A 20,796-nucleotide genomic window follows, 5' to 3' on the forward strand; every position below is an offset into this window, starting at 1 on the left:
ATGGCAGCTTTGCTTCACACTCCCTCCCTGCAGAGTGTGAAAGGCAGCCTATGAAACCAGAATGTGAGCAGCAGCCCACTAAGGCCTATGTAGTCACAAACAAGGAAGGAGGGGGGTTATTTCCACTCTGGATGATAAGCGTTTGTTATGAAAAGAAGGTAATGTTGAGTCTGCACCATATTGAGCTTCATCGTTTGCAAGTCTTTCTCAATCAATATCTTTGAAATTTGATGAAATATAATATTTCACATATGATTTTTTTAATTAGTCAGAGGTGCCAAAGGTAGTATGCCAAAGTATTGTTACTTTTATATTTTAAAAGGTAATACAGACCTGTGGTAAATTTACCCAAGAGAAATGATAACATATATTCACACAAACATTTGCATGCAAACATTTGTAGCAGCTTTATTCACAACTGCCAAAAGCTGGAATTAACTCAAATGTTTTTTAACTGGTAAATGGATAAACTGTGATACATCTATGTAATAGAATGTGATTAGTCACTCAGTCCTTTCTGACTCTTTGTGACCCCATGAACAGTAGCCCACCAGGCTCCTCTGTTCATGGGATTCTTCAGGCAAGAATACTGGAGTGGTTTGCCATTTCCTTCTGCAATGTAATAGAATACTACCCAGCTATAAAGAGGAATGACCTATTGATAAACACAGCAACATGGGTGACTCTCAACTGCATATTGCTAAGTAAGTATAGGAAGCTAGAGCCAGAAGGCCATATTCTGTATTATTTCATTAATATGACATTCTGGAAAATAAAACTATAGGAGATAACAAATCAGATCAGTAGCTGCTAGATGATAAACAGAAGTGGGGTGGGGGGAGGGCAGAGTTAACCACAAAGAAAAAGAGTGAAAGTTGGAGGATGATGGCACTTTTTTCTTTCTTAAATATTTATTTATTTGGCTGCCTCTGGTCTTAGTTGCCACTTGTTCTCGTGTGGGATATTTTGTTACACCCAGTGGGCCCCAGAGTGCACAGGGTCAGTAGCTAAAGAATGCTAGTTTAGTTGCTCCGCAGCATGTGGGATCTTAGAACCATGTCCCCTGCATTACAAGGCAGATTCTTAGCCACTGGACCACCAGGAAGTCCCCATGGCACTAGTATTTATTGTGGTCATTATATGAACATATGTCAAAACTCATAGAATAGTACACCAGGAGATGAATTTTACTATATAATTTTTTTCAAAATGCATAAAAGTAAAATAAGGTAACAAGCCCATGGTAAGTTCAAACAGTACAAGGAATTCAGTAAAAAGTCTCGTTCCCAGCTCTTTATGGTGATAGAATAGTTCTGCATTTTGATTCAGCAATGGTTATATAAATCTACACATGCGGCAAAATGAGACAAAACTCTTCAATGCCAATTTCCTGCTTTTGGCATTGTATTATAGGCTTACTCCCCTGAGTTGAACACTGTTACAAATTTCTTGTGTATCCTCTGCATATTAAATCTATTATTTTATATATGTATGTGTGTACATAAACATTTATACTTACATATTTTTAATACAAACAGTAGCATATGACACACACTGTTCTGCACCTCGATATTTTCAACGATTACTTTGGAGGTATTTCCATATCACAAACACGTGGAGCCACATCATTATTTTTCCTGCTGCATAGTATTCCATCACGCAGTGGAATCACAGCTTCATTCCACAATTTCCAATCAATGGACATTGGGATCTTAAAAAGGATTTAACCTAAGTAATCTGTAAATTTTTAAAACATGAAAGGTCAGCTGAAATTGAGACGAAACACAGAATCAAGACTTGTCTCCAGAATATCTTTTGACCAGGAGAGGGAACGCAAGAGGCAGGAGGAGAGGCGAAATGCTGGGAAATTTCCCTGGCCAATGGTGAAGTGGAAGGACCAGCAGGAAATTACTGCCTGGTAGGAGCTCGCCCGGGGCGCCCTAATGCTCTAGTAGGAGGCCATGCTCCAAGACCAGCTTTCCCTAGGCTGCGACTCTGGGTAGTCAAGTGGGTCGGGGTCACAGTGCAATGATGCATGACCATCTCCAGCTTCCCGTGGGGACCCATGGCCCGGGCTGGGTCTGAACCCCCACGGCCTCCGGCTCACGCGCGCGGGGGGGCGTACACGTGGTGACCTGCCCGGGGCCGGGTTCCCGGCTTCGGCTCCTCCTCCCTCCAGCTCTCGTTCGGCTTTCTGCAGTATCACGTGCAGCCGCGCCGGGTGCAGGATGGCGGCGGCCGCTGCAGCGGTGGGTGTCAGGCTCCGAGACTGCTGCAGCCGGGGCGCTGTGCTTCTGCTCTTCTTTTCCCTATCCCCTCGGCCCCCGGCCGCCGCCGCCTGGCTACTGGGCCTGCGGCCCGAGGACACCGCCGGAGGCCGCGTGTCCCTAGAGGGGGGCACCCTGCGCGCCGCCGAAGGCACCAGCTTCCTCCTGCGTGTCTATTTCCAGCCCGGGCCCGCGGCGCCCGCGGCGCCGGTACCCGCACCCACCTTTACCCCGGGGGAGAACAGCACCGGCGACTGGGCTCCACGGCTCGTGTTTATCGAGGAGCCTCCGGGAGGGAGTGGCGCGGCGCCCAGCGCTGTGCCCACGCGCCCCCCGGGGCCGCAGCGCTGCCGCGAGCAGAGCGGCTGGGCATCGGACGTGGAGGTCCTGGGGCCCCTGCGCCCCGGAGGCGTGGCGGGCTCAGCCCTAGTCCAGGTGCGGGTGCGGGAACTCCGCAAGGGCGAGGCGGAGCGAGGCGGCGCGGGCGGTGGCGGGAAGCTCTTCTCCCTGTGCGCCTGGGACGGGCGCGCCTGGCACCACCACGGCGCCGCCGGCGGCTTCCTGCTGCGCGTCCGCCCGCGGTTGTACGGCCCCGGCGGGGACCTGCTGCCCCCCGCTTGGCTGCGGGCGCTTGGAGCACTCCTGCTGCTCGCCCTGTCTGCCCTGTTCAGCGGCCTACGCCTGAGCCTGCTCTCGCTGGACCCGGTGGAGTTACGGGTGCTGCGGAACAGCGGCTCGGCCGCCGAGCAGGAGCAGGCGCGCCGAGTGCAGGCCGTGCGCGGCAGGGGAACCCATCTGCTCTGCACCCTGCTCCTGGGCCAAGCCGGAGCCAACGCAGCCCTGGCGGGCTGGCTGTACGCCTCGCTGCCGCCGGGCTTCGGGGGCACGGGGGAGGACTACAGCGACGCGGGAATTCACTTCCCTTGGCTGCCGGCGCTCGTGTGCACCGGCGCGGTGTTCCTGGGCGCCGAGATCTGCCCCTACTCAGTGTGTTCGCGGCACGGGCTGGCCATCGCCTCGCACAGCGTGTGCCTGACCCGGCTTCTGATGGCGGCCGCCTTCCCCGTGTGCTACCCACTGGGCCGCCTGCTCGACTGGGCGCTGCGCCAGGAGATCAGCACCTTCTACACGCGGGAGAAGCTGCTGGAGACGCTGCGAGCCGCGGACCCTTACAGCGACCTGGTGAAAGAGGAGCTCAACATCATCCAGGGCGCCCTGGAGCTGCGCACCAAAGTGGTGGAGGAGGTGTTGACCCCCCTCGGGGACTGCTTCATGCTGCGCTCCGACGCGGTGCTGGATTTTGCGACAGTCTCCGAGATCCTGCGCAGCGGCTACACGCGCATCCCGGTATACGAGGGCGACCAGCGGCACAACATTGTGGACATTCTGTTTGTCAAGGACTTGGCCTTCGTGGACCCCGACGACTGCACGCCGCTCCTCACCGTCACCCGCTTCTACAACCGGCCCCTGCACTGCGTCTTCAATGATACCCGGCTGGACACAGTGCTGGAGGAATTTAAGAAGGGTGAGCATGTGGCCTATCTCCTCCCTCCACTCCTCCCCTCTTTAAAAGTATTGGAGTGCTTGCGTGCTCAGTCGTGCCCGACTCGGTGCGACCCGCCGTACACCGTAGCCTTTCGTAAACACGTGAGGCTTCAGGTACCCAGAGCAGCTTCTCTCCTATGGTACCAAAAAGCGAGGAAGGTCCTACCTCATGGCTCCCTGGGTCTTTTCATTGCACTCCTCCCTACCTTCCTTGAGGTTGATTGAGTCCCTTGCCTCTTCACAAGATTCACTGCATGCCTCATTCGTTCCATTCCAGTATTTTTTCAGGGCCCACCAATTGTCAGGTATTGTGCAGGTAGGACTCAGGGGCTAATCCTTGGTGGACACTGCATAGCTCCTCATTGCAGGAGAAACCTCTAAAGGTTCCTGTAACAAGTAGTCTTTGCCTTGAACTCTGCGCTCTGGGTGGAAGTTCACCATTTCCAATTCCAGAGCAAACTCCATTGCTGGACAGCTCCAGCTGCTGACAATGTATTTCTTACTAGGAGCAGAAATTTATGTCTCCAGAGCTTCTTTCTGGGTCCTAGATTTGCCCTTTGAATCACATAGCGCAAGCCACAGGCATCTTAGCTATTTTTCCCCCATATTGATCTTTCCATCAGCTATGTCTTGGACACAGACCAAGTACCCAGGTTGGAGATGAAAAGTTAACCAAGGCAGTGACATCCTTGGATTTCTGGAATCTGTGGTCTCATGAAGTAAAGTAGATCTAGACCTGAGGAAATATTCTGGTAAAGGAAACCACTAAAAAACTTGCATATCCAAATGATTGGGGTTTCCTTCAGAGCAGTCACATCCCCTGCCCTTGTTGTCATGCCTGTAATATGTTTACTACATATCTGAGGTTTGCCTTTGGAAACTGTCTTCTGAGGTTGAGAATGATTCAATCCAGAAAAATCAGCCTGAAAGCTTTAGGGCTGATCCTCTTGACATTACAGTTTGACTGGTCCCCCTAGTTAACCAGAGTTGACCCAGAAGGACCCTGGGTTGTTTTTGAAAGTCAAATCTACCTTCACGAGTCACCATTGAGAGCTTTCAGAAGACCATCTCACAGACCCTTAAAGCAATTCAAGAAATTATTTGAAAACAGTGACACAGTTAGAATAAGTGTAGAACCTCCCAGAATTTTGAAAGAGGCATTCATCTATACATATGAGTTGGCATGTTTATTGAAATCAAAGCAAAGCAAAAAAATAATCCCTTAACTTTAGAATCTGGTTGCAAATGTAGCTCCCTGTGGCTAGCAGAAATCTCACTTGACAGTGTGTTTTTGATATATTTTTCTGTTTGTCAAAAATTCAGTCTCATTACCTATTTTATCAGCACAGGTATTCTTTGTATATGAAGAATTTGCCTTCAGAGAAAAATCTGTGGTCTTCCTCCTGCCACAACATTTTTAAACAAGTAAAATTGTATTGAATATCAAAACATAACCTGAGAAGGAGGAAAAAGTCAAAAAACCTACTTTTGATCTCAGATTTGGAGCAAGAACAATCCTGTATTTTGTGTTGATCATGAGAAGGGAGAGGAAAGGTACATATATTGCAGCTGTTTTAACCCAATCTGGGCTACTGTCTCACCCTCTTCTGTCTCCCCCAAGTCCTTCCATGACTCAACCCTACTGCACTTGGAGGTTTATTCATCCATTCTTAGCATTTTTCGGACATTCTGTGTACCCTCCAGAACAGAGTCTTGATTCTGGGCATAAAAGTTATGAAAATTTGTATTCGTTTACTAGGGTTGCTGTAACAAAATACCATAGACTGCGTGGCTTAAACAACAGAAATTTATTATCTTATAGTTCTAGAGGCTGAAAGTCCAAGATTAAGATGTCTTCAAGCTTGATGTCTTCTGAAGTCACTGTTCTTGGCTCGCAGATGGCAGCCTTCTTGCTGTGCCCTTGTAGAGTGGCCGCTCAGTGTGTGTGTGTGTTCTCATACCTGGAGTCTGTGTGTGTGTGTGAATCTCTTCTTATAAGGACACCAGTCAGATTGGATTACTGACCAATCAGTAATCAGCTCACCCTTGTTGTTGTTGTTTGGTCACTAAGTCGTGTCCAAATCTTTTGCAACCCCATCAACTGTAGTCCACCAAGCTCCTGCATAGGATTTTCCAGACAAGAATACTGGAGTGGGTTGCTATTTCTTGCTCCAGGGGATCTTCCCAGCCCAGGAATTGAACTCTAGTCTCTTGCATTGGCAAGTAGATTCTTCACCACTAAGCCACCTGGGAAGCCCTAGTTCAGTTCAGTTCAGTCGCTCAGTCGTGTCTGACTCTTTGCGACCCCCATGAAATGCTGCACGCCGGGCCTCCCTGTGCATCATCAACTCCCGGAGTTCACCCAGACTCATGTGCATCGAGTCAGTGATGCCATCCAGCCATCTCGTCCTCTGTTGTTCCCTTCTCCTCCTGCCGCCAATCCCTCTCAGCATCACAGTCTTTTCCAATGAGTCAACTCTTCGCATGAGGTGGCCAAAGTATTGGAGCTTCAGCTTCAGCATCAGTCCTTCCAAAGAACACCCAGGACTGATCTCCTTTAGAATGGACTGGGAAGCCCTAAGGCTCACCCTGTTAGCCCCTTTTTAATTTAACCACCTCTTACATGTGATTGGGCTTCCCTGGTGACTCAGATGGTAAAGAATCCACCTGCCAATGTAGGAGACATGGGTTCAGGCCCAGCGTCAGGAAGATTCCCTGAAGAAGGGAATGGCAACCCACTCTAGTATTCTTGCCTGGAGAATTCTATGGACAGAGGAGCCTGGCAGATCCATGGGCTCTCAAAGAATGAGACATGACTGAGCAACTTTCACTTTCTACACGTGATAGCCAAGATAGTGTTCATTGTCATGCACTGCTAGACAAGATTTTTTTTTTATTGAGGCATAGTTGATATACAATATTATATAAGTTTCAGGTATATAACATAGTGATTCACAATTCTTAGAGATTATATTCCATTTATAGTAATTGTAAAATATTGGCTATAGTCCTTGGTTTGCACTATACATCCTTGTAGCTTGTTTATTTTATACATAATAGTTTGTACTTATTAGTCCCCTACCCCAGTGGGGCCCCCTCTCTCTTTTTTCTCCCCACTGGTAATCCCCAGTTTATTCTCCATATCTATAAGTCTTGTTTCTTTTTGTTATATACACTACTTTGTTTTATTTTTTAGATTCCACATATAAGTGATATCATACAGCATTTGCCTTTCTCTGCCAGACAACATTTTTAATGAAATTCCTGGGAACTCATTTATTCATTGATTATTTCCTGGGCATCTATATGGAGCTAGGGAACAGGGGAGACAATAAGATTGCCCTAAGAATGATAACAGTCTCCAAGGGAGGACAGTGTTAGAATAAAGGCAGTCTCCTGAAGCAGAAATTGTGCCTTTCTAACCACTTTATCTCTGGCACCTTGCACTGTGCCTCACACATAAGTATGTTGCTCGAAAAAGTCAGAATTGATTAGATATGAGTCTTGTTGCAGAATTTCTAAATCTGGTCTAAAAGAGGCCTGGTAGTGTTCTATCAAGTGGTTAGTTTGCAATTAGGTAGATCTCCAAAGAGAAGCAGGTAGTTACACCAAGGAAAATATTTCCATACCCCCTTAGAACCTCCCTCCTTCCTCAAAGTGTGGTCCATGAACCAGAAGCATGGGCCTCACCTGAGACCTTTTTAGAAATGCAGATTTTCATGCCTCACTCCAAATCCACTGAATAAAAATCTGCATTTTAGCAAGTCCCCAAGAGACTCACATGTACATTAAATATTGAGAAGCATTGCCTTATGAGGAGCTTATTAACAATGATTGGTAGATTAACTTAGAATAGAATAAATATAAGGTATAATTATTAAGGTAGGTCTTCTCTGACTCCAAGCCATATAATACAGTGGTAATTTTTTATAAGAGTTATGTTTCTGTCATAGGTTAGGAGAGGAAAACTGAATTGAACTATCTTTCTTTACCTTTAAAAATAACATTTTAGTCAAGTCATAAGAGCCCTTCCATTTCTCTCACTCCCTTGTACTTCAGGTAATTTAACCGCCTAAACAAACCCCATAGGAGGTAGGAGAGGAAAATGGTCATTTTAATAGGAACAACAGTTACCATTAATTGAGCAACAGCTCTGCTAGGCACCACACCAAGCTCTTTATATACTCAGAACAACCCTCCTGGGTAAGAATTATTAACTCTATTTTACAGATGGAGAAACTAGAGCTCAGACTGATTACATGACTTGCTCAACTTTCCAGAGCTAATAATTGCCTGAATTATGATTTGAACCAGATTGAAGGACCAGAAAGCCCATTTTTTCCCCACCACATGTCACCCCAAAACTCCTGCCATCCAAAGAGTTCAAAGCTGATCTTTCACTTCAGACTTGCTGCCCGTGACTGATTCACCTCCTGTTTCTGCAGGTTGAAAATGTAGCTTTTTATAATTACATTAATTGCTAATATGAATTTTACAAAAAATTTCTACCTCTCTTACCTGTAAAACAACTCTCCGGGTGTAGGTGAGGACCATAAGAATCAGAAGAGTTACTTGCTCTGCCTAAGATCATCATTCACCTGGTTGGTATATTCCAAGGCCCAGATTCAAGTCTGGGTCTTGTGACTCCAAAGCTCATATCCATTTAAGATTTTCTCTATATATTTCTTAGGAGTTCCAAGTCTTTAGACGTGGGGGAAAGGAAAGCAAGCATGCTAGCTTTACAAAAAGGAACAATGTTTCTCCCCACTAGACTGAATTCCTTGAGAGCGGAGAATGAATCTTACTTACTCTGTGTGCTCAGAACAAACACAGTGGCCCTCATGACTACTTCTTCTTCTTCTTGTTTAGTCACTAAGTCGTATCTGATTCTGTGTGACCCCATGGACTATAGCCAGCCAGGCTTCTCTGTCCATGGAATTCTCCAGGCAAGAATACTGGGGGGGATTGCCATTTCCTTCTTCAGGGGATCTTCCCAACCCAGAGATCAAACCCACATCTCCTGCGATGGCAGGCAAATTCTTTACTGCTGAGCCGCCAGGAAAGTCCTGGCCATCATGACAAGAGCTTGAATAAGTATTTATTGAATAAATGATCTTAAATGGCTGATTTCAACTTTATTTCTGTGAGTGAGGTGAACTTTAAGTACAGAATAATTAGTGTTGTTCCATGGACCGTGACCAATCTTTCCTCTTCCCGGGTTCTCTACCCCAGTCTGTGGCACCACTGTGCCCACAGGCTACCAGGCTAGAAATTCTCTCCTTCCCCTCACCCATCCTATTAATCACTGTCTGCCACAGTGATTTCAGGCTGCCACAACAGATGTCAAATTGAATGGCTTAAACAACAGAAATTTATTTTCTCACTTTTCTGGAGGCGAGAAGTTCAAGATCAAGGTTCCAGCTGATTTGCTCTCTGATAAGAGCTGTCTCCCCGGCTTGCCAACAGCTACCTTCCCCCTGTGTCCTCACGTGGTCTTTCCTTAGTGCACACACACAGGGAGACAGAGAAACAGCTCCGGCCTCTCTTCTTCTCATGAAATTACCAGTCCTTTTGGATTAGGACCCCACCCTTCTGATCTCATTGAACCTTAGAGGCCCCCTGGGGGTTGGGGCTTCAACATGTTAATTTGGAGAGGGGAAAGGACACAAGCATTCAGTCCATAATAATCTCCAAAGTCAGCCCCATATTTGAACAAAGTCTGCAAAAAGTTTGCTAATATTGCATATTTCTTTTATTGAATACCTATGCATAATTTAATCCACTATTTATTCCACTTAGGTTATTCTTTAATTTTATTCAATAAATGATATTGTGTAGGCACAGTGGAGAATACTACCAACAGGGCCCCTGTCTGAATGGAGCTTTCATACTAATACCGGAGACAGAAATTAAACAAATGAGATAGGAATTAAGAGCATAAGCTTTGGTACCAGACCCCACTGGGTTGCATCCTGGCCTTGGGCAATTTATTTAACTCTTTGCTTCATTAGCTGTAAAATAAGGGTAATAATAAGATTATTTTTTACTTTATTTTTTTATTGAAGGATAATTGCTTTACAGAATTTTGTTTTCTGTCAAACCTCAACATGAATCAGCCATAGGTATACATATATCCCCTCCCATTTGAACCTCCCTCCCATCTCCCTCCCCATCCTATCCCTCTAGGTTGATACAGAGTGCCTGTTGGAGTCAGGATTATTTGAAATATTAAGATAATATTAAGACAATATTGCAGCACCAGCAAAACAATATTCCATAATACAGCTTATTTAGTAACTGTCATATAATAAGTGCTAAATAAATGTTAGCTCTGATTACTAAATATAAACACAAATCTATTACATACTCATTTGCGCAAATGCCTCCTAAGAAGTTCTACGTCCTCCAATTTTTTTTCCACCTTCAAATCCATCCTCTCTGGAGCCAATAAATAATGCCTGGTGTCATCATCCTCTGCTTCACACACTTCTGCAGTCCTCCCCACTGCCTGCAGGATGAGGTCTAAGCTGTGCCCTTAGGACCTGCTCCCAGCCCTCCCCTGCAGACTTATCACTCCCACAGCTTTATGCTCCAGCAAGGCCAAACTTCATGGCCACACTGTGCTATTTCTTGCCTTTGTCCCTTTACTCATGCTGTCCTCTTTGACAGAAACATACATCACCCAACTAATCCCTACTCCAGGCAAACATACTGGAGCGGGTTGCCATTTCCTCCTCCAGGAGATCTTCCCAACCCAGGGATCAAACCCTGGTCTCCTGCATTGCAGGCAGATTCTTTACCATGTAAGCCACCAGGGAAGCCCAATTCCTACTCTAGCCCCTCCTTTAACACACAGCACAAGGGCCACCTCCTCTGCGAAACTTCTCCTGTAAACCTCAGATTTGGCCAACTTAATTCTTCAATATCTCCATTATTGAACTAACGGGGTATCATTAGTGTCTGTTGAAAAGTGCCACCCATCCATATAAAGAGCATCTGGAGGACAGAGGCTGTCATATCTACCTTTGTAGCTGTAGCACCTAACAATGGATATGACACAGTAAGTATCATTATTGAATGACAGTAAGTCTTTATTGAATGACTGAATGAATGACTGGAAGGAGTTAAACTTGAATATAATGGAAGGGATCTGCAGAGCTCTAGTAAATGAATCATTCATTGTCTTTAGTCTAATCACTTTGGACCATGCAGAAGGACAAAGTCAAAGTTTAAATGTTAGGGGGAACGTGTTATGTATTTGTTTCTTTGAGCTTCCCTGGTGGCTCAGTGGTAAAAGAATCTACCTGCAATGCAGGAGCCAGGTTCAATCCCTGGGTTGGAAAGATCCCTTGATGGAGGGTGTGGCAAGCCACTCCAGTATTCTTGCCTGGAGAAATCCACGGACCAGAGGAGCCTGGCGGGCTACAGTCCATAGGGTTGCACAGTCAGACACGACTGAAGCAACTAAGCAGCAGCAGCATTATGTTTCTTTACTTCTTTAGGTAACAATTATTTAGCCCTTTTCAAACACTGTGCTAAGAGTTGGGTATATGAGACACAATCCCTCCTCTCAAGGAGCCTTCAGCCTAATGGGAAAATAGCTTTCCCCTTTGAAAAGCTAGAAGGCAGCCTGAACTGGTCTTTCCCCCCAACTTCCTACAATGTTACATTTCACAAGTCATAGCTTAGCATGTAAGTTATGTGGATAAGACAGACCTGTACATAAATTGTTAAAGCAAATGTGAAAGTGAAAGTCGCTCAGTCATGTCTTTATAACCTCATAGACTATATAGTCCATGGAATTTTCCAGGCCAGAGTTCTGAAGTGGATAGCCATTCTTTTCTCCAGGCAATCTTTCCAACCCAGGGATTCAACCCAGGTCTCCCATATTGCAGGTGGCTTCTTTACCAGCTGAGCCACCAGAGAAAGCAAAAATGAAATAATAGAAATATTAATGTGCAATGAGACTATGGAGAAGACAGTAATTATGATAGAGTTATCTTGCTTTTACAAAATTTTTACTAAAGTTTTAGTTTCTGTACTTATTCACTCTAGAAAATTGAAAACTGTAGAACAAAGTATGAAAATCACCAGAAGATAATCATTCTACTGTCCTGAAATAATAACTTTTAATATTTTGTCATGATAAAAATATGTTGCATGCAATAACAACATTAATTAAATTCTTAAACAGGAAAAAAAGAAAAACCCTCTGGTCTTACTTTCTTCCAGAGATCAAATATCTCATTCTAATCTGAAGAGTGATTTTTTGAAGAGGTGGTATTATTTTCACAGTAGTCTCCTTGAGTTGAGTTCTATAATTTGGGAACACTAATTCATAAAACACAGCCCTAGAAATTTACTGAACTTCATTTCTAAAATTTGCTCTTCTATTTATTGGATTGTTTTTAGGAGAAAACTAATCTTGTATAGATAACACGGGGAAGGAAAAAAGCTTTGTTCCAAAGTTGAAGGCCTCTGGGTACTATAGCTCCAGTATCTAACTTGGTTAGACAATATAGCTCTGTCTTCCTAAACAAAAGATAGCAAAATCCATATAATGTTGGGTTACTCGATCTGTAGGCAAGCATAGCCATCTAAAATTGTGTAAATGGCCTTTTGCTGTTTTCAAACTCGGCCTTTGTTCATTGATTGATTCATTCATTCATTCAATTAATATTTATTGAATTCCTGCTTTGGGCCAGGCACCTGGGTGGGACTTGGGAATATAGACGTGAACAAGAAAGACATTGAGCAGCAATTATGGGGCTGAAAAAGGTCCACTTCAATTTTTGGTCTACTGCATGTGATTTGTTCCCTAAAGTACAGCCAACCAGCCAGTAAGTGCTTCTGGCACAGACACACAGTGTAACATTTTCACTGGGGAATAATCTGAAAAGTCAGTGTTTTGCTTCATCACTCCAAATTCTATTGTGAGCTATTTTAGCAGAAAGAATAGTCATCCCACTGTTTAATTCTATAAAAAGCTGCCAAAACATTAATGCTCCTTTTTTTTGTCTTCTATAAAAGAAAATAAAAAGTTATTTCACTCAAAATTATATTTCACCAATATAATTAGAGGTAATATGCTTTAAAATGTGTTAAACATTTGCTATATAATAATTAGTAAAACTCTAGAATAAGATGTTTACCTTCTAAACAATAATTAGAGTAACAGTAAACAAAGCATAGTCCATCATATCCAGGGAGGAAGAATAAAAGAAACCAAGGAAAAGTGAAAATAATTAATTATACAAGGTGCTACACTTGCTGATTTATATTTCTTTCTTTACAACTTTTCATTATGATTGTTTTAATATTTTTACGCAGTAGTCTTCTTTTTGGAGAGGGCAATGGCAACCCACTCCAGTACTCTTGCCTGGAAAATCCCATGGACGGAGGAGCCTGGTAGGCTGCAGTCCGTGGGGTCGCTAAGAGTCGGACACAACTGAGCGGTTTCACTTTCATGCATTGGAGAAGGAAATGGCAACCCACTCCAGTTTGCCTGGAGAATCCCACCCGTCTATGGGGTTGCACAGAGTTGGACACGGCTGAAGCGACTTAGCAGCAGCAATCTTCTTTTTTTCTTAGCCTAGCAGTAGATACACCAGGTAACAAGCGAATCTGAACTGAAAGGAGCACTGAAAGACCTGAGAGAGAGTCTAATTCACACTCTTTTTTTTAGATTTACTTATCCTTTCTAGGACATAACAGCCTTTTGTTATCAGACTCTGTTTATATCTAATCTAAACCCCACAGACGGCAGTCAAATTCTGTTTCCTCTTTTTATCATGTTTTGTGGGTCCTCTTTTACTTGGAGGACACAGTAGCTCACCTCTATTCTACTTTTTAACAACCAGATACACTTGGTCATGTTTCTGGCTCCCTTAAAGCATTTGGTGTCTCAGGGCAGGGGTTCTGTAGATTTTTCTATTGTTGTTCAGCCACTAAATCATGTCCAACTCTTTGCAACCCCATGAACTACAGCACACCAGGCTGCCCTGTCCTTCACTATCTTCCGGAGTTCGTTCAAACTCATACCCATTGAGTCAATGATGCTATCTGACCATCTCAAGCTCTGTTGTCCCCTTATCCTTTTGGCTTCAATCTTTCCCAGTATCAGGGCCTTTTCCAAAGAGTCAGTTCTTCACATCATGTGGCCAAAAGATTGGAGTTTCAGCTTCAGCATCAGTCCTTCCAATGAATATTCAGGACTGATTGCCTTTAGGACTGACTGGTTTGATCTACTTGCAGTCCAAAGTACTCTTGAAAGTCTTCTCCAGCACCACAATTCAAATGCATCAGTTCCTCAGTGCTCAGCCTTCTTTGTGGTCCAGCTTTCACATCCATACATGACTACTGGAAAAACCAAAGCTTTGACTATGCAGACCTTTGTTGGCAAAGTGATATCTCTGCTTTTTAATACAGCTTTCTAGGTCTGTCACTCAGTTGGTAAAGAATCTGCCTGCAATGCGGGAGACCTGGGTTCAATCCCTGGGTTGGGAACATCCTCTGGAGAAGGGAAAGGCTACCCACAGCAGTATTCTGGCCTGGAGAATCCCATGGACTGTATAGTCCATGGGGTCACAAAGAGTTGGACACAACTGAGCTTTCACTCTCTTTTTCACTATATTTTTCACTTTCACTTTTTCAGGTCTGTCACAGCTTTCCTTCCAAGGAACAAGCGTCTTTTAATTTCATGGCTGCAGTCACTGTCCACAGTGATTGTGAAGCCCAAGAAAACTAAAATCTGTCACTGTTTCCACTTTTTCCCCTTCTATTTGCCATGAAATGATGGGGCCAGATGCCATGATCTTAGTTTTTTAGTGGTGAATAGATTTTTCAAGTATTCTTGCCTGGAGAATCCCAAGGACAGAGGAGCCTAGTAGGCTGCCGTCTATGGGGTCGCACAGAGTCAGACACGACTGAGCGACTTCACTTTCACTTTTCACTCTCATGCATTGGAGAAGGAAATGGCAACCTACTCCAGTGTTCTTGCCTGGAGAATCCCAGGGACAGGGTAGCCTGGTGGGCTGCCGTCTATGGCGCACAGAGTTGGACACGACTGAAGCGACTTAGCAGCAGCACCAGCAGCAGCAGCATAAACTGTTTTACCTCTAGGCCCATATTTAGAGATTCCTGGACCTTGAATAACAATTTCAATCCTCTATTTGCTGCTGTCTATTCCTTTCCAAACTAGATTCTTCTCAATTCTTCCTTCCATTCTTCCCTTCCCCACTTCCTTCCTTCTGTATGACATTATTCTCTATGAGGCCTCCAGTCTTCCTGGTGCTTGCAGTCAAATAAGGAGATACACACTAATAATAAACAATTACAAAGGAAGACAAGTTATCTGAAGGAAAAGCATAGGGAGCTCTGAGAGCATATAATAGGGGGTCCTGACCTGGTCTTACAGGTTGGGATAAACTACCCCTTCCCCAAGTGATATTTGTGCTGAATCCTAAAGGGTAGAGAGGAGTTCACCAGAGCTTTCCAGGAGAAGGCAACAGACCTGAAAAGGCTCTGAGGAAAGAGGGCCAAGTGGGTGTCCTGCAGGGTTCCTGGGCCATTTGACACCCAGTGGGGAAAGCACCACCTCTGCCAACCAGTCTTCTTTCTATCGACGTTATCAGAATGCTGGGCTCCCAGGGCTCTGGGAGATGGATTTGAATATAAATATCCAAGAGCATGAAAAGAGGAAGGACCCTGATGGAAATGATACAGAGTAGCCTAGGGCACAGACAAGGGCATCCAGACAACATCTATGGGTGATGGGGGGCCGAGGGGGGCTGGCTGCTAGGGAGAACTGATTCCCTGGAAGGATCTGGGAAAACTTCTCTGAGAAAGTGAGTGAAGAAGGAGTATGATAAGCAGTTATGAAGGGAAAGAACATTCTAGCTGAGGCAGGAGCTTGAGCGAGAAAAGGAAAAGAAGCCGAGAGGACCTTCAAAAGCTGTTAAAGCTGTGATTATATTGTTCCTTTTCTTCCAGCAAAATGGGAAACTAGGCAGATCGAGACGTTTGTCAAACATAATTTATGTTCTCTCCAAGTGCCCAAACTGTATATTTTCACCATGTTTGGTGGTGATATTTCTAAAATGTTTTATGCCCGTTCCTGCCTGCCTTAATAAAGGATCCTAAATATAACAACCTTTTCTTGATGACGCATGAGCACGGTCATGAGAGTGTAGTTATTTTATGCTGCATTATAAATCAGTTCTCTGCTCTTTATTTTTCTCTGTCCTTTAGCTGTCAGCTGCTAGTTGGTTTTGAGTCAGCCTCAAGCAAAGCCCTGTCCCCACCTCGCTCATCACAAAATCATTCTATTTAACTGAGAAACCAAGTAAATACACGGGTTGGGAATCATATGCCTGACGTACAATAGGCTTCAATAAATATTTGTTGAATAAATGATTAGTTAGGCTTGGACTGGGAGTCTCAGGTATGGGGTTGGTGTACAGACCTAGAATAGTTCCTCCTGGGACCAGACTCAAAACCGTGTGAAGTCACCTCCAGATAATGGGTGGTTACGCTGCTATTTTTGTAGTGTTGCTTAGAAGAACAGACTGCCAGCCAGCTTAGAGTCTAGTGACTAACAACTATTTTCTTCATGCCCTGGTGATGCTGGTTACCATGGTGTTCTGGGTGACATGGCTGGCTTTTTTTAATAACTGCCTTTTAGTGGCTCGAGAAGTTTTTTTGTGATAAATGCATTGATTATTTCTGATGAAGTAAGGCAAGATTACTATAAAGTACAGACTTTTAAAAAAAAACTAGAAAAAGGGACTGTTTTGCTTTTCCAGATTAAGGTGGTTGCTGCAGGACTGGTAGGATATTTTTTGTGTTGCTCTTCCTGATTTGATAGAAAGTGATTTGATATGAGTGTATAAATTTTTTAAAAAAGCCTAGCTTGTGTCAAGGTAACATTTCTGATCTTATTCTTTAATACTAAAATATAAAACTTAGGAGTTCAAGCTCCTTTGTAAACATAAGAGGCTGTAATTATTGGCACTGTTAAAATTTTGGTATGTCATATATTATCACATTGGAGGAGGACATGGCAACCCACTCCGGTATTCTTGCCTGGAGAATCCCCATGGACAGAGGAGCCTGACGAGCTACAGTTCATGGGGTTGCAAAGAGTCGGACATGACTAAGTGATTAAGCAAAGCACATCTCATCACAAAGAAGCACCCTGTTAAGCCAAACTGGTTTTGTGGCCCAAGACTGTTTAGTATAGAATTTTAGAGCATGAAAAATGACCTTGGAGCTCACCTGATCCCACCCTTTAATTCTTTTGTAATTTTTATTTATTTTGGCTGTGCTGACTCTGTTGCGGTGTATAGGCATCTCATTTCAGTGGCTTCTCTTGTTGGGGAACACTGGCTCTAGGCATGAGCGCTTCAGTAGCTATGGCTCACAGGCTCGAGAATGGGGGCTCAGCAGTTGTAGGGTAAGGGCTTAGTTGTTGCAAGGTGTGTGGAATCTTCCCTGACTAGGGCTTGAGCCCGTGTCCCCTGCATTGGCAGGAGGATCTTATCAACTGCACTACCAGGTAAATCCCCTTGTCTTTTAATTTTAAGGCAGAGAAAGCTGAGGCCCAGAAAAGACAAATTATAAAAATAGCGATGATAATCCCTTATAGTTGCAAAGCATTTACATTTGCAAAGATCTTTTCAAACAGTAATTCATTTTGTGTTCACCATGCAAGTGAAGTCAGTAGAATTTATCCCCATTTTGTTGAAGAGGCACATGGGATCTGGAGACACAAGTGTCCTGTTCAGTGTTAGTGACTGAGGCAGAACCAGAAGCCACATCTGTGATTCTCTGTCTCAGACCAGAGAGCCACAGCCAGACATAGCCACAGGAACCTGGGCCCCGCTCTTCTGTTTACTAGCTGTATGCCTAGGGCAGGTCACTCCACCACTCCAAATGAGGCTTACCGTCCTTCTTAAAATGACAATATTTTAAAAATGGTAATATTGATCCTACATTGTAAGATTAACGTGAAGGCTAAAGATTATGCTTATATAGTACTTAAGACACTCCCCCATTTGCCTTTCACCTCACTGATCTAGCTAAATGAATTCTATCTAGTTAGTTATTTTGTGTAATAAGTACTTTCCCTGATTCAGCCCATATGGAAGTCATTGTATATAATAAGAAAATAAGAATGACAGCTGTTTACCTTGGATAGGGCCCAGAGACCAAACTGATTGTGGAAATTTTCTTGCATTTCTTTTATCCTGTCATCAGTTAGGTTTCCTTCTGTATCACTGTGACCTTCCTCAGGCACGGTAAATAAAAAAACATAATCTACAAACAAATATCATACCAGATCAATGAAAGCTCTTAAAGCTGCAGTTCAGTTCAGTTCAGTCACTTAGTCGTGTCCGACTCTTTGCAACCCCATGGACCACAGCACGCCAGGCTTCCCTGTCCATCACCAACTCCCGAAGCTTACTCAAACTCATGTCTATCAAGTCGGTGATGCCATCCAACCATCTCATCCTCTGTCATCCCCTTCTCCTCCCACCTTCGATCTTTCCCAGCATAAGGGTCTTTTCAAATGAGTCAGTTCTTCTCATCAGGTAGCCAAAGTATTGGAGTTTCAGCTTCAGCATCAGTCCTTCCAATAAATATTTCGAACTGATTTTCTTCAGGATGGACTGGTTGGATCTCCTTGCAATCCAAGAGACTCTTGAGAGTCTTCTCCAACACCACAGTTCAAAAGCCTCAATTCTTTGGCAAGACGTATTTTGATAGAGTTAGTGGGAAAGAAGGCAACGCATATACCCCAAGCCATGGAGGCCTCTAATGGCAGGAAGAAGAGTTCAGAAATGATCTTCCCCGGTCACCTGTCCCATGTTACTGAGATGAGGAATAACCTCATAAGTGTTTGGGGACAGTCAATCTGTTTTTACTGGATAGGATTGATTACAGCAGAAAAAAACCAACAGGAGAACTGGGTAGGATATTGGTGCAATTCTCCAGGATACAATGAGAGTATGGAAATTAACGATATACTTGCAATTGGAAAGAGGGAAATATGAGGCTTCATTGCCTTCTGGACACTCCTGCTCAGTCTCCTTTTCGGTTCCTCCTATGTCATATTCACTGATACATTGTCAGCACTTGGGACAGGACCTACCCCTATCAGACACTCAAATCTCTGTTGCTTGAATGTTGCATTTCTATGACCTCTGAATGTTGGGAGTGCCCAGGGCTGAGAAATAAATCTCTTTGTCTTCTCTTACTCCCTTTATTTCTTTCATTCTCCCAAAGATCACCAACCTAAACCAGACTTAAATTTCTAACTGACATTTGTCGTCTCCACTTGGAGGCTTAAAAGGCATCTCAAACTTCAAACTATCCAGAATTGAACTTCTGCTCTCTTTGCTAAATCTACGCCTTGCGCAATATGCCTCAACTCCCTAAATTGCAGTTCCATTCTTCTAATTTTTCAGGCCCAAACTTCTCTTTCTCTTTTGCCACACATCCAGTCCCTCATATGGGTTCTGCTTTCAACATATATAGAGAATCTGTCTACATCTCACTACCTCCAATACACCCTGGTCCATGCCATCAGCCATCTCTCATTTGGATGCATACCAGAGCTGTGAGGTCTCTCTGCTTCCACCTCTGCCCACTTTGTGTCCACTCTTCAAACAGCTGCTAGAGAAATTCTTTTAAAATGGAAGTCAGATCATATCACTTTTTTGCCAAAACCAAACATAGACACAAACACAAAACTCTACAGTGGCTTTATCTCACCCAGAGGAGGAGCCTAAGTCCTCACAAAGACCTTTCAGGCTCTATCTATCAAAGTGGCAAATACCCCACCCCTTTCCTCCTTGACCTTGGCCCTCTACTGTCCTCTTTCACTCTGTAACCGTTCCTCGGGCACATCAGTTACACTTCCAAAACTCAAGGCCTTTGCATCTTATGCTGCTGATATCCGCCAGGTATCCACAGGGCTCCCTACCTCACCGCCTTTAGATCTGTATTCATACACCAGCTTCTCAGGGAGTTTATCTGGCATCCCTTGCCTAGAACTGTACTACATACTCACTCCGTCTACACACTCCCTCACCAGTCTTCCCTGCTGTGCTTTTCCCGTAGCCAGAGCAATAGAGTTCGTATATTTATCTGCCTTATTATCTCTCACCCCACGTACTAGAATGTAAGCTACAGGAGGAAAGTGATTTTGTCCATCATGTTCATTCCTGCATGCCCAGTGCCTAGATGAGTGCTTGGCACATAGTAGTATTTAATAAATACCAGTTGAGAGAATGAAGAGGAAAAAGAAATGGAAGTTTATTGGGATTTTTTTTTTTCTAAATAGGAGCAAAGGGAAAGAAGGTAAAAACTGACTCCTGGGTTAGAGCTGAAGGTGCCGTTTGTTATGGTGAAGAGGAAGGCAGATTGGGATAGTGGGTCTTGGAGATCGTGTGTTCCTATTTGGATAAGTGATTTTGACAAGACAAGGGGAAAGCTCAGGCACAATGTCTAAAGACAGTTCAAAATAGACTCTGATGTTAAGATATAAATTTAGTTCAGGAAAGAGGTAATGGTGACATTGAAAAGCTCTGCTGGGATTTTTTTTTTTAATTGATTATTTGGCTCCATCTTAGTTGCTGTATGCAGGATCTTCAGTCTCTAGTTGAGGCTCACTGGCTTCTGTTTACAGCATGTGGGATCTTAGTCCCCCAATCAGGGATCAAACCCACATTTCCTCCATTGTAGGGTAGATTCTTAACCACTGGACTACAGGGAAGTCCCAGGGATATTTAATCCAGAGGAGAGAGAAGAGCAGAGGATCAGGGATTGGAGTGGACGTTCTTAACCGCAACTGCCCACTTTAGAGTCACCTGCTGGACTGCTTGTTAGAGTCGCATAGATTTGCAAAAGCTTTCAACTCCAACAGCGAACAGAGGACGGCTCTGTGGAAGGCGGGTAAGCCATGCTGTGCAGGCCGTGCCCT

The 20,796-nt window shown here is 44.2% G+C and overlaps 1 protein-coding gene across 4 annotated transcripts in view; it reads left to right on the forward strand.

Annotated features, from left to right (window-relative positions):
- The first annotated feature begins 2,196 nt into the window (after nt 1-2,196).
- The window catches only part of CNNM1 (cyclin and CBS domain divalent metal cation transport mediator 1), a 69,069-nt gene continuing 50,469 nt past the window's right edge, over nt 2,197-20,796 (forward strand). For all 4 annotated transcript variants that reach the window (XM_042238952.1, XM_042238953.1, XM_027960301.2 and 1 more), the window contains exon 1: nt 2,197-3,792. In XM_042238952.1, the coding sequence (XP_042094886.1) occupies nt 2,229-3,792 (1,564 nt within the window). In that variant the 5' untranslated portion in view covers nt 2,197-2,228. The remainder of the gene's footprint in view (nt 3,793-20,796) is intronic.

Source organism: Ovis aries, chromosome 22 (genome assembly GCF_016772045.2).
Source record: "Ovis aries strain OAR_USU_Benz2616 breed Rambouillet chromosome 22, ARS-UI_Ramb_v3.0, whole genome shotgun sequence".
In the NCBI taxonomy this organism is placed as follows: domain Eukaryota; kingdom Metazoa; phylum Chordata; class Mammalia; order Artiodactyla; family Bovidae; genus Ovis; species Ovis aries.